The following is a 12795-nucleotide window of genomic DNA, read 5'->3' as shown; positions in this document are numbered from 1 at the left end:
GAATGGAGTTCACGAGAAGTCACAAAAAACACACCTCATGAAAGACCTGATGCAGAAGATCCCTGGCTTTGATCTCCTGCGAAGTTCATGAGCAACCCTAAACCACATCTGCACAAACCATGGCGGATGAGGATACTTGCTGCACAAATTGGAAAATTAAAGACTCTTCAGTGTGCAACTGTGGTCACCCAGAACACACCATGGAACATACAACTCAGTGCCCAATTCATAGATATGAAGCAGCTATCACAGCAACACTCTTGGCTTAACCATCTGAATGTAAAATGATAGTTGGTACTCTAAATATATAATCAGCCATACAAAGAAGTATTAGTGAGCCATTTTTCCCAGTATGCTCTGTACTGAAATATATTAAACTGCAATGTATGAACTCTTCTTCCTGGCACAGGTAGAGATAGCCAAGAACAAGATAACTGTTCTGCTGAGGTTTGAGACTAATATGCAAACTGGTTGAATTGTTGCAACAAGCTGTGTACAGAATTCCAGTAACCTTGAACAACCAGTGCCGACTGTATGGGAAAAGAAATATTAGGGTACTCCTGATAAAAAATGAATTTGGAGAGTTTTCTGTCAGAGTAACATATAAGGTATACATGCTACTCAGTAGTGAATATATATTTCCAGAACAGATTGCACTGTGGACTGTTTCCCACATAGATGGAGTAGTAATGATTTAACCCCTATCTTTCTGTAGTTGTGCTGATTAATCTTGAACTAATACCTTTTGGTGAATAGATCTGATTGAGCTCGATTATCTGATATTTTATTAAGAGAACCAAATGCTTTAAATAACATCTCCCTCTACAAATAACATGTACTGATTTAAAAAGCTCCTAACAGGATGGGTTTTTTTGTTTTTGTTTGTTTTTAAGGATTGGAGTGTACGTACCCACTGGCATTGCTGCTTTCCCCCAGGAGCTTGCACATAGCCCACGCTCCTGGGCACAGAAGTTGTTCAAGAACATAGTCGTCTACTCCTACATGCCACGTGGGGGGCATTTTGCTGCCTTTGAGGAACCAGAGCTCCTGGCACAGGATATCAGGCGGTTGGTCAGAAAGGTGGAGCATCTGTGAGCCATGAGCAAGTGGGGGGCAGTATGCACAGATAAATGGTAGCACATTGCTAGACCACCAGCCTGAGGTAATTATTAACTGCATTTCTGATTACACTTTATAAAGCCAAATATCTATTTGCTTGATAGCCGCAGACACCAGCCTAAAACAAAATGCCAGATGGTTAAAAATCAATGTCTAGAGCTTTTAATTTAAAAATAACCATTAAATTCTCACTGAAAGGTAGGAGTATTTTGTCCTATTTCATTCTAGGAGCATGTTAGAGGGAAAACTCCTGCTGTATCTGGAGAATGGGTGGTTGCTGTTTAATGTGTGACAACATTGCACTGCACTTTAGCTTTTTAAGGATAAAATGGCCACCTATTTCTGAGCAAGGGCAGTAGGTTCCACAGAAAAGCCCATCCAAGTTGTCTTCATCTCTAGAGTGACCTGACCTGGGTTCAGTAGCTGAGGTGGAAGTGACTGGTATGAAGGTCTTACTCTTCCAGGCATGCGTATCCAAGACCCTCCTCCTGGATGGCTACAGAGCATCATATGGCAAACAGTGCCACAAAATCTAGAGAGCACAGTATGTTAGAATGCACCATTCAACCACAAGCTCTGGATAGCCCTTTGCAAGGCAGCTTTCCCACTTTGTTTTCAGGAATTGTGCCTCACTATAGATCAGTGCATTTGTTGTATGTTACAGCACTGACCACTGGGTCTCTCTACAACAGTTGGGGCACTCACCCAGGATATGGGAGACCCAGCTTCAATTCCTTCCTCTGCCTGATGTGAAGACCAGATTTGAACAGGGGCCTCCCACCTCTCAGAAGAGTGCTCTATACACACACATTCTTACTCCCTGGCCCAGTGTATATTTAATTATTTACACCTAGTGAACAGCTTCAACAAGAGTGACAGAGATCCCTACACTAGAACATCCCCTAGGGTCCTAGACCACTGGTTAGAGCACTCTTGGGGGAAGTGGGAGACCCAGTTCAAATCCTATTCCACATCAGGCAGAGGGGGATACTGAACCCAGGCTTCTCACATGGCAGTGGTCCCCAAATTTTTCAGGGTCATACCCCCCTTTCCAGAGTTGGGGCCATAGCTCCTGGGGGAGGGGGTAAGGAGGCCAGGGCTGGGGGCAGGAGCAGAGCTATAGCCTGGGGCCAAGTGTAGAGTCACAGCAGGGCTATGGCCAGGGGCTGAGGCCAAGTCCATGGCTAGACTGGAGCAGAGCTCGGAGCGGGTCTGTGTGAGACTCCCTCCCCACCCCGTGAGGGCTGGCTTGGGCGCTGCCGCACCCTCCTAATGTTCCTCTGTGTCCCCCTAGAGAGGTGCACCCCACAGTTGGGAACCTGTGTCAGATAGGATGTGGTAGACCTAACCACTGGGCTAAAGGGAGGCCACCTCTGCCTCCTATCTAGCCCCCGGCCATTTTTTGTGGAGTCAGGCCTGCTCCAAGAACACCTACTAAGTCAAGGTCCATAGCTGAGGTAGGTACCAATCACCAGGAATGAGGCAGAAGTGCACATACCCAAAAGTAGAAACTTAGCTGCCCTGGAGACTCATGGACATTTAGATGCCTCCAGAGTTAGGTAGCAGCTGAGCAGAGATTAAGGAGCTCAGTGCAGGGGTGCTGGAACAATTTGCTCAGCACCCCAACTAAACCCTCTATAGGATGGAAATCACTTCAAGCCAGGGGGGTGCAACAACACCCCCAGTTCCAGCACCTATGTCTCAGTGGTGACTAAAATGTTGGATTTAGTCACCACTCTGTTAGTGGATTTGGGCCTAAATGACTTTACCATTAAGAGTTAATCTATGTAAAGAGAACTTAATGAAGAGGCATTTGTACAGCCTCAGGTCACACCCCAAAATTGGATAACAAGAGCCTAGCTGGTTGCATTGCAATAGGATCACGCAACCCAACGGCTTTAAAACTAGCTCGAGTGCTTTGGATCCAATAGAGCTCCCTTTCATAATGTACTAGATGAAGTCAGGTAGGTTTCTATTTCTCTCCCCTCTTATTCCAGGGTAGCTGTAACCCTTTCAAGTCTCTGCACAAGTCATCAAGGAACCAGGAGAGTTTTGCTGCTGAACAAGATCATAGAACTGTAGACCTGTAAGGGATCTTGAAGTCTAGTCCAGTCCCCTGCACTCAAGGCAGGACTGAGTATTATCTAGACCATCCCTGACAGGTGTTTGTCTAACCTTCTCTTAAGTCTCCAATGATGGAGATTCCACAACCTCCCTGGGCAATTTATTCCAGTACTTAACTACCCTGACAGGAAGTTTTTCCTAATGTCTAACCTAAACTGCCCTTGCTGCAATTTAAGCCCATTCCTTCTTGTCCTATCCTCAGGTTAAGGAGCCCAATTGTTCTCTCTCCTCCTTGTAACAACCTTTTTGTAATTGAAAACTTACGTCCCCTCACAGTCTTCTCCAGACTAAAACCCATTTTTTTTCCCCAATCTTCCCTCATAGGTCATGTTTTCTAGACCTTTAATAATTTTTGTTGCTCTTTTGTGGACTTTCTCCAATTTGTCCATATCTTTCCTGAAGTATGGTGGCCAGAACTGGATACACTACTCGAGTTGAGGCCTAAACAGTGTGGAATAGAGCAGAAGAATTATTTCTCATGTCTTGCTTACAACACTCCTGCTAATACATCACAGCATACAGGGTTTTGGTGTTTTTTTTTTTTGTTTTTTTTTTTGGGGGGGGGGGGGGGGAGGAGGGGACAGGACGCAAGTGTTATACCGTTAACTCATTTTTGTGATCCACCATGACCCCCAGATCCCTTTCTGTGTACTCCAGCCAAGGCAGTAGTTCCCCCTTTTGTACACGTGCAACTGATTATTCCACTTAGGAAGGAACACTGTTCTTAGTGAATTTCATCCTATTTACTTCAGACCATTTTAATCCTATCCTCCAGAGCACTTGCAACACCTCCCAGCTTGGTATCATCCATGAATTTTATAAGTGTACTCTCTATGCCATTATCTAAATCATTGATGAAGACAGTGAACAGAACCAGACCCAGAACTGATCCTTGCAGCATGACTGTGAACCACTGGTAATTACTCTAAGAATGATTTTCCAACCAGTTATGCACCCACATTATAGTAGCTCCATCTAGGTTGTATTTGCCTAGTTTGAGACACTCATGCAAGACAGTATCAAAAGCCTTACTAAAGTCAAGATATACCGCATCTACCGTTCCCCCCCCCAAAGGTTTGTTGCTTTGTTAAAAAAGCTATTAGGTTGGTTTGACACCATTTGTTCTTGATAAATCCATGCTGTTACTTATCTTATAGGTGTTTGCAAACTATTGCTGACTATCTGATTCCAGTCCTGACTATCCTTTTCCAGTCCTCTGGAATCTCACCCATCTTCCATGACCCCTCCTTATGCTCCTTGCTCAGAGGTCATATGCAAGGTATTACCCTATCCAGGGCACTTTACTGCCCCTACTTCCAGTTTCTCAGTAACTAGACTCAATTTTGTGCTGTTACCTTACAGAACTTGAATCTACGAAACCCAGGTATGGTATGGAAGTAATCCATCTCCTTTCAGAACAGATTAGGGAGAGATAGTGATAGGTATGCTAGTTCTGTAACAAAACTTAGAATGGGTAACAACCTATAGATTTGACAAACTGATTGTATATAGGGGAAGAACAGCATAAATCAAGTAAAAAACTCCTGTACCTTTATAAACCCCGAGCCTTCTACTGAATTAGGGGCAGGAAGGGCTATAAAGTGAAATCCACAAGCCTGAAGACATTTCTAGTTTAAACTAGGGCATCAGATACTGTGCAGTTTAAGAGATTAGTGAAGAGCCTCAGCCATTCATAGAAATGAAACATGAATCATTTATATGTTTTCACTGATAGTTGGAAAATTTAAGACATTCAGAGCCCTCTCACCATGGGTGCAAGTGGCATTGCTCAGATATCCATTCTCCCACAAGTATAGAAAAGGTAGTGCTGGGCAGACCTCTCTCATGGTTAGAAATCTCCCTCTTTAGAACATCCCTCACACAACATTATATCCCTGAAGTGATTCTTGTTATAGCTATGCAACCTCCAACCCTCCCTCTGTTTTCATGATATTACCAGACTGTAAAGGAGGTGAGATCCTGAGTGGCTTAGTAAGACCTGCTAGATAGCCTTTGTCACCCCCATATTAAGCATAAGCACCAATCCATCAAGTCCCAGTGCATCCATTAACATTGCACACTACTTTATCAGCAAGTAGAGGAGAACAGCTATGTGAACACCATGATACTCCCAGAGAAGGTTGCTTCAAGTATTGGCTGGGTAAGTGGGCATGCTGCAAAAACATAAAATTACTCCCACCAACCCTCTAGGGAATTCCTTCTTCATTCCCCCAAGAGACCTATATCTGGGGCAAAACTGCTCTAGTGCTTACCCTTGCATGAGGATATTTAAAGCTCTGTTGTATGGACAGTGGAATGCACCCCAACTGCATGCAGGTAGCAGATTCCCTGGATATAGGATTCAGAGAGGTGTAGTTACAGATCATAAAAACATTGTTTTGTATCAACTAAAGTAGCACCAGATATTATTAAAAATGCCCCATTAAAATGCTATAGAGTAAGAGTCATTCATGGAAGCCCTTAACTGTCACTGGTGCTTGGAACCATATGTAGTTGTCCCAGGCAGAGGTCACTCCCTGCTGAGTGGATGGATTTGTACTGCTGTTTCCACCACAGGACAAGTTGACCGTCAGCTTCCTCCCACGTGCTGGCACTTTGTAGTTGAGCTTGGGTCGGAACCAGTCAATGCCACAGTCACGGTGCCCCTGGACCATGACAATGGTGCCCATGACAGGGACAGCCTGTAGCTCACTGAAGACATCTGCAAGGAAGAGTGAGTGGAAAAGTTTACGAACACAGGATGGTGTTTGCAGGCTCTCCTCAGCATTGCCCACAGAGATGCCCTCCAAGTTGATTTCATAGAGCTCCTTGGGGCTCATGGCATTTCCTCCAAGTAGAATAAGGACCCGAGGGACCAATGTCAGGTTGAACATGGCTTCCAAGTGCCGGAACACTCCCTCCAGCTCCATTAGCAACTGCTGGCATTTCCTGCTGCTCCCTAGGTCTGGGGGATGTGGCTTCTTCTTAATTGCATCTCCATCCTGCCAAGCAAAAAATTGGTACATTCTGAATTAGGCAAGCAGTGGCGCATTTGACTGCGTTTAGCACCCTGAACAACCAGACCTGACACAGGAAGAACAGAGATTTTTCTAACAAAAAAAAAAAAACCACCAGTTTAAGACTGAAAAAAGGAATCATCCTGGTGTCTTAACAACCAACTTGGAACAATTTCAGTACTAGTGTTTCCTGGATTTAAGGTCAGTAGAAATAAAGGTATTAGAATGGATGTAACAGAACTAGAAACGTGTGAGCTTTCAGAGCATGTCATGGCTCAGTGTGTCACAGTTCAGTCAACATTCACCCCACTCTGTAGGGGTGTGTCTGGATTTTCTTAGGAGGCGGATTTTCAAGTTGTCTTAACTACAGACCTTGGAGCACAGCAGAACAATACTCCTGTGGAAATTCTGTGCAAAAAAGTTAATTCTGCACACAATATTTTCTGCAAAATTCTGCATATTTTTTTGTCAAAACAGTATAACCACACCAGTTTCAATTATTTTTGGTCATTTATTTCAAAATACCTGTCAGCAGGTACGTCTAACAATACAAACAAAGATTCAGAAAATGTTTCTTGACAAATAGATTCCTTACTAGGCATATTAATTTAGAACTGAGTAATAATTCATTTAAACTACAATACAGACCCATATTTCCCACACCCCCCAGAAGCAGTGCAAAGGCTGGGGAGAGCCGGGGGTAAGGGAGGAGCTAAGGGAGAGGGAAGTAATTGCTGGGAAGAAGCCTGGGTGTGGGTGGGAAAACTATGGAACAGGTTTGGGGGGGGGGGGCTGTTAGGGAGCTTCCCCCATGCAGACCCTGGCTGACACCTAGCCTCTCCCATTCAGTTAGGCACATCTGCCCATCCCCATGTGTCTCTGCACACCCACACCTCCCATCCCCCTACAGCCCTGCACCCTGTCCCTACATACTCAGCCACCCCTTCCCCCATAGCTCTACACCTCCCTCTCCTATCCCCATGTGTCTGTGTCCTCACTCAGCCACTCCCATTTTCCCCTGTAGCTCTGCATCAGCACTCCCATTCAGCCCCTGCCCCAATCTGTCCTCCCCCACTGCCCTCATCTGATTCCCCCCCCCCCCCCCGGTAGCCCCACACTGTCTCCCGACCTGGCCCTACAGGTACTGCAAAGAAGGCTCTGCAGGTTCTCTTTCCTGGCTGGCTGGCTGCAGCAGCCACGTACTATCGCCACAGCGGCCTCAGGTGGGCAAAAGGCAGAACTGCAGCAACTTTTCAGCAGAAGCTTTTTTCTGTGCAAAAAATTAAAAATATGCATGACTCATTAATCCATAGAATCATAGAATATCAGGGTTGAAAGGGACCTCAGGAGGTCCTCTAGTCCAACAAAATAGCACAGAATTCCCCCAGGAGTAGAACAGCCAGAGAGGTGAAGTAGTTTTGTCCTTACCAAAGGTCAGGTTTCAGCGTAACAGCCATGTTAGTCTGTATTCGCAAAAAGAAAAGGAGTACTTATGGCACCTTAGAGACTAACCAATTTATCTGAGCATAAGCTTTCATGAGCTACAGCTCACTTCAGCAGATGCTCAAATAAATTGGTTAGTCTCTAAGGTGCCACAAGTACTCCTTTTCTTCTTACCAAATGTATTCTCTTTAGGATATTGTATCCCCAGGAATCACATTAAATATAATGCAGTGTTTAAGACAAAACCTACAGTGCATGTAACCTGAAATACAGAAGGATATCTTGACAGAAGCTACAAATCAAGACAGCTAATAGATTAGACATGCAATTCTTGGAAAAGGCTGACTTGCCTTAGGAGCCAGTGCCACTTCATTCAGTGAGAAAGAAGATGAGCCTCCTAGTCTTTATTCACATTTTTCTTGCACACTAAACACACTCTGTACAGGTTTAAGAGAAAGGTTGGCTAAATCCTGCATTGCTAACCTGATGAGTTGTTTTAAAATACATAATCTCTCTACCACATGCAAGTTTCTATCATTAATAACCTATTTCAAATACATGGGGCATAACATCCCTGGCAGACCTCCCCTGCCCCCCGGTCCTGAGGAGTCTGGTCTATCTTAGTTGTGCAAAGTTGGGTGGTCAGGCACTCTCCCAAATCCCAACTCTCTTTGGTTCCAAAAGATACCGCTCCAGCCAAGCCACTTTCTGCAACCAGTCACTGCTGCCCCTGAACCAACCAGAAAGCTTACTACTTTGATCTGTAGCTGCTCTCTCCCGAGTCAGGGCGGAGCATTCTACCTCTGCAGGGAGCAGCTGGAATTCCTGCCTGGCCTTGCAGAGGCGGCTGCTATTTGCGGAACCTGCCGGGAACTGCCTCCAGCCCGCCTTGGCCCCCGGTAAAGTCACTGTCGTGCAGGCGATGGAAGCGCAGCTCTCAGCAGGCACCCGCAGAGCGCGATTTGCTGCGCAGGCAGAGAAATGAAGCAGATTTCCTGGAGCGGGAGGAGACGGCCAGCCGCCAGCTCGGGATAACAGCGTCTCACGCCGCACAGTGCGGAGCGCACCTGGCAGCCGAGGGCAGCGCAGACGGGTCGCCGATCTGGGGCTGCGCCAATTATCGCCCCAGCCGGCTGTCGCTAGCCGAGGCTGGTTGGCCCCGGGGAGGCCCAGACTTACCTGCGGCTGGCGGGGCAGCGCCCTCCTGCAGAAGTAGGCGAGCTGCTCGTAGGGCAGGGGCAGCTGGTGCCGCTGGTACAGCACGTGCTTGAGGAGCTCGCAGGCGAAGTGGCAGCAGCCCTGCTGGGTCACCGGGCCGGGGAACGCCACCGAGACGGAGCGGCAGCCCGGGGCGCGGCCGGCCGGGCCCTGCGGGCAGTGAAACGCCGCCGCGCTGCTGCCGCCCCGTCCCGCGGCGAGCTCCGGCGTCACCGTCGGGGCCTCCACGGGCTCGGTCGGGAGCAGGTCAGCTGTGGGGAGAAGGGAGAGGTCACCCGGCTGCGGCGCGTACGCACGGACTGGGGGTGGGAGCCCGGAACCCGCCCCTCGCCTCACCTGCCCGCTCCTGGCGGCCCGGCCCCGCCATTTTCTGCCTCGAGCTCGGCCGCCTCCCGCGTCCCGGCCCCGATTTGAATGGCCGCCGCCGCGGGGCACCATGGGAGCCTCGCGTCCGCTCTGCTTCCGGTCCCGGCGGGCCTGACCCCCCCCCCCACCGGAGCCATCTTTGTTTAGGGCACAGTGGAGTCCCGCTCCGCCCCATCCCCTTCCCAAGGGAGAGGAGCTGCGCCTGCGCCGCTGAGAGGCGGGGCCCGGGAGGCCATGGCATGTGTGCTCGGAGGGGGGGGCGGGATCTTGTCTCTGTCGCTTCCCCCCCATCCCCGGCATAGGGGAGCTGGGCCTCAGGCAGCGATTGGGTGCGTGGCAGGGAGGGGGGAGAATCTAGTGCCAGGGATGGGGCCTGGGTATGGCGCACTGGGCATGGTAGCCTAGGGTGACCTGATGTCCCGATTTTATAGGGACAGTCCCGATTTTGGGGGCTTTTTCTTATATAGGCTCCTGTTACCCCCCACCCCCTGTCCCTATTTTTCACATTTGCTGTCTGGTCACCCTATAGCACCCAGACACCACAGGGCCAGGGCTCCCCTCCCTGCTGCACCACCCAGGCTCCTGGCCTGTCTGTTGCCCTGAAAGCCCCCCATAGTTGTGCTCTATCACTCCTGTCTAACTGGGCCATGCTCAGCCTCCCATCGGCCGTCTGCCTGCCCCTTCCACAAGCCCTCCTGCCCTGGGCACGAACAGCCTCCCGCTCCGCTCCCTAAAGCCCTTGCGCCCTCTCCTCCGCCAGTGCAGCGTTGCCAACTGCTGCAACTTTTCGCCAATTTTGAAAGGCCTCAAGGCCAAAAATACTGAATCATTTATTTGAGTTACAAATTACTTTCTTGGGGTGAAATGGGGGCAGTTTTATGCAGAGTCCCACAGCTGCCCAATCCCTGGCTCTTTGCTGCTACCTGGCGGCCTTTAATTGAGGAGCCACTCAGGCACACAGGCAACTGGACCAAATTGATCTCTCCGGTTAGGAGAGGCCACGTGGCACTTGTGCCATTGGGAACAGAAAGAATTCTGCAGCAAAGCAGGGCTTCTTGTTGACACTGGGATGTATCCAGCTGGGTGAGGAGGCAGCCAATGGGGAAGCAGGGGCAGCATATGAACTTGGAAACAGCTCACATGAGGGAGAGGTGGCCTCTGCACAATGTTGTCAACCTTTTCTGAAATGGGAAAAATTTGGGCTTTTTGAAGCAAACTCTTGTTTGGTGATATTAGGCTACTTTTTGCATGTGATCAGTGAAAACTCAAGCTTTGTGGTTGGCATTCAGCTACAGAGTGACATTCACCAGAGAACAGCACTGTCTCTGCACAGTTCAAGTGTATCATTTGTTGTGAGTGACACTGACACAAAAAAATGTGATATTTAACCACCATGATGATAACATTCCAGCCATAATTAATATATTACTAGTACCATCATTACCATAATTAATATAACAATGGGATTTATACAAAAGGCAATGAAAGGGAGATCAAAAGGTTCTCTCAGCACAGTGAGGAGAAGTGATTTTGCCAAGTGCTGGGACTAGAACTCAGGAATCCTGACTACTTAGCTTGTGGCTTAACCACATAATCAGCCTTGCATGTCTAGTCTGACCATCTTTTTTATAGGAGTCTACAGGTGAGCCAAAAACACCCTGGGGAAAAGCAAGGGGTTGAATTAAATGTGCTCCATATAAACTGGGTCTTCCCTTGCATTTCTGTACACCACAGTATCTAGGCATATAGACTTATTCTGACACTTTTTAACTTGGCTATGACAACAAACTGAATTTGGCCACCATTATGCCACAAGGTAAAGGCTGGGTTCTAGTGTCCTTCTAATGACCTCTCACCAAGAACAGGAAGGAGTGTCAGCTGCAATATCTTTTTTTAAGACCTGTATCAGTGGAACAGGCCCGCTGGGTGTGGGCCAAGGACAATACTCTTTCTTCAGACTATTGATGATACCAAGTTGGGGGAAGTGGGGATATATCATAACATAACACACCATTTCCCCTTCTTTAATTTCCACGTCCAGCTGGTTTGCTATAGGCAACATTGTCTAGTGATTAGTGCAGGCGAGGGACTGAGACTAAGAGCTCCTGGATTCTACTCCCCACTCTACTACAAGTTCACTGCATGACTGTGGCCAAGACACTTACTGTTTTATCATTTATATTACAGTAGAACCCAAAGAACCTAATCAGGATCAGACTCCATTATTTTAAGCACTGTACAAACAGACCTGGTTTACATTAGGAAAATTAGGACCCATAACCACCAGATGGGAGTAGTGCTCCTTGTTGTTTTTGTTTTTGCTGATACAGAGTAACAGGCTACCACTCTGAAACCTGCTCTGAAGCAGTTATCTCTTCTCAGCTTGCTGTAGTGGGTGATGCAATTTGTTACCGATAGGAGGTCAGTCCTGGAAGAGGCGGTGCCAGGAAGCACTGAGAGGGTGTGGCTACAGCTAGTTGTGTTTGAAAACAAAGCATCCCTGATTCCTCATTGGCTGCAATTTTAAAAATCAAAATAGGGAAGAAAAAGGAGTCCCAATTCTATATTCTACATGCATGATGGGATCTGTAGTTCCGTGGCTTCTGCATGTTCTTGTGTGTGTAATATGCTTAGTGTGGGGATGTAATGTACTGTATTTAGATTACACTAGTACCATGTCCTTTTATAGCACCTTTCATCAGAGAATTTCAAAGTGCTTTACAAACATTAATTAATGGAACCTCACTAGAGGCAAAGTGATTTGGCAAAACTATACAGTCAATCAGTGGGGGGAGCTGGCAGTATGACCTAGGAGTTTCCCAGTCCAAAATTCTTGCTTTAATTGCTAGACCATACTGTTAACATGTGTCACAGTATGTTTGATATGAATATATTATATTGTTTTGTCTTTATAGATATTTAGGCGCCAAATTTCTAATCTGCCGGGGGTGCTTCCCCTCTGGCTCAGCCCTCACTCCACCCCTTCCCCCAAGGCCCTACCCCCACCCTGCTTCTTCCCACCCCCACTCTGCCCCCACCCTGCCTCTTCTTGCCCCTCCTCTTCCTCACCCAGTTCCACCACCTCCCCCGAGCGCACTGCACCCTCGCTTCTCCCCCCTGGAAAAAAGTGGCCTCTTGATAGATAGTTTCTTGGTTTGCTAATGTACTATACAGTTGAGGTTCCCACAGCTCTCTTCTATGCTATATAAGGCCACAGTAGCCAGAGGACGCTAGGGGTCTTATGTACATATCCAGCACCATACACACAAGCATTGTACACAAGATGTAAATCTGTAGATTTCAGAAATCGGATCTTACTATGTTGGTGTCCAAACTTTGCCCAACCATGAAGCTGCATTAGAAGCTTGCTGGGACTTGCTTGAGATAGAATGATGTCAATCACAGCTATAATACGGAGGAGCAGCCCATGGAGGCAATGGGCCTCAGCATCAAGTGTTCCATCTCATTCCCTTGGAAGGTTTCAGAGTAACAGCCGTGTTAGTCTGTA

The 12795-nt window shown here is 47.6% G+C and overlaps 2 protein-coding genes across 4 annotated transcripts in view; one reads left to right on the top strand and one right to left on the bottom strand.

The window, feature by feature from the left end:
- The window catches only part of LOC102942209 (epoxide hydrolase 1), a 60577-nt gene extending 57267 nt beyond the window's left edge, over window positions 1-3310 (top strand). Inside the window, exon 9 of one of the 2 annotated variants that reach the window (XM_043543468.1) lies at window positions 894-3310. In XM_043543468.1, the coding sequence (XP_043399403.1) occupies window positions 894-1095 (202 nt within the window). In that variant the 3' untranslated portion in view covers window positions 1096-3310. The remainder of the gene's footprint in view (window positions 1-893) is intronic. The other variant, XM_007071655.4, reaches the window with a different exon arrangement.
- Window positions 3311-4939: 1629 nt separating this feature from the next.
- On the bottom strand, window positions 4940-9423 carry LOC102939027 (MAD2L1 binding protein). 2 transcript variants are annotated; one of them, XM_037895489.2, is made up of 3 exons: window positions 9258-9423; window positions 8883-9172; window positions 4940-6245 (listed from the first exon to the last, which is right to left on the bottom strand). In XM_037895489.2, the coding sequence occupies exons 1-3, from the start codon at window positions 9286-9288 to the stop codon at window positions 5709-5711; spliced, it is 858 nt and encodes a 285-aa protein (XP_037751417.1). In that variant the 5' UTR covers window positions 9289-9423; the 3' UTR covers window positions 4940-5708. The 2 variants fall into 2 exon arrangements, with proteins under 2 accessions (XP_037751417.1, XP_043399402.1); XM_043543467.1 differs by having other exon boundaries at window positions 8883-9421.
- Window positions 9424-12795: the final 3372 nt, after the last annotated feature.

The sequence above is a fragment of the Chelonia mydas genome, chromosome 3, assembly GCF_015237465.2.
Source record: "Chelonia mydas isolate rCheMyd1 chromosome 3, rCheMyd1.pri.v2, whole genome shotgun sequence".
NCBI lineage: Eukaryota > Metazoa > Chordata > Testudines > Cheloniidae > Chelonia > Chelonia mydas.
The sequence above is the reverse complement of the archived record's forward strand: the minus strand, read 5'-3'. Positions and strand labels throughout refer to the sequence as shown.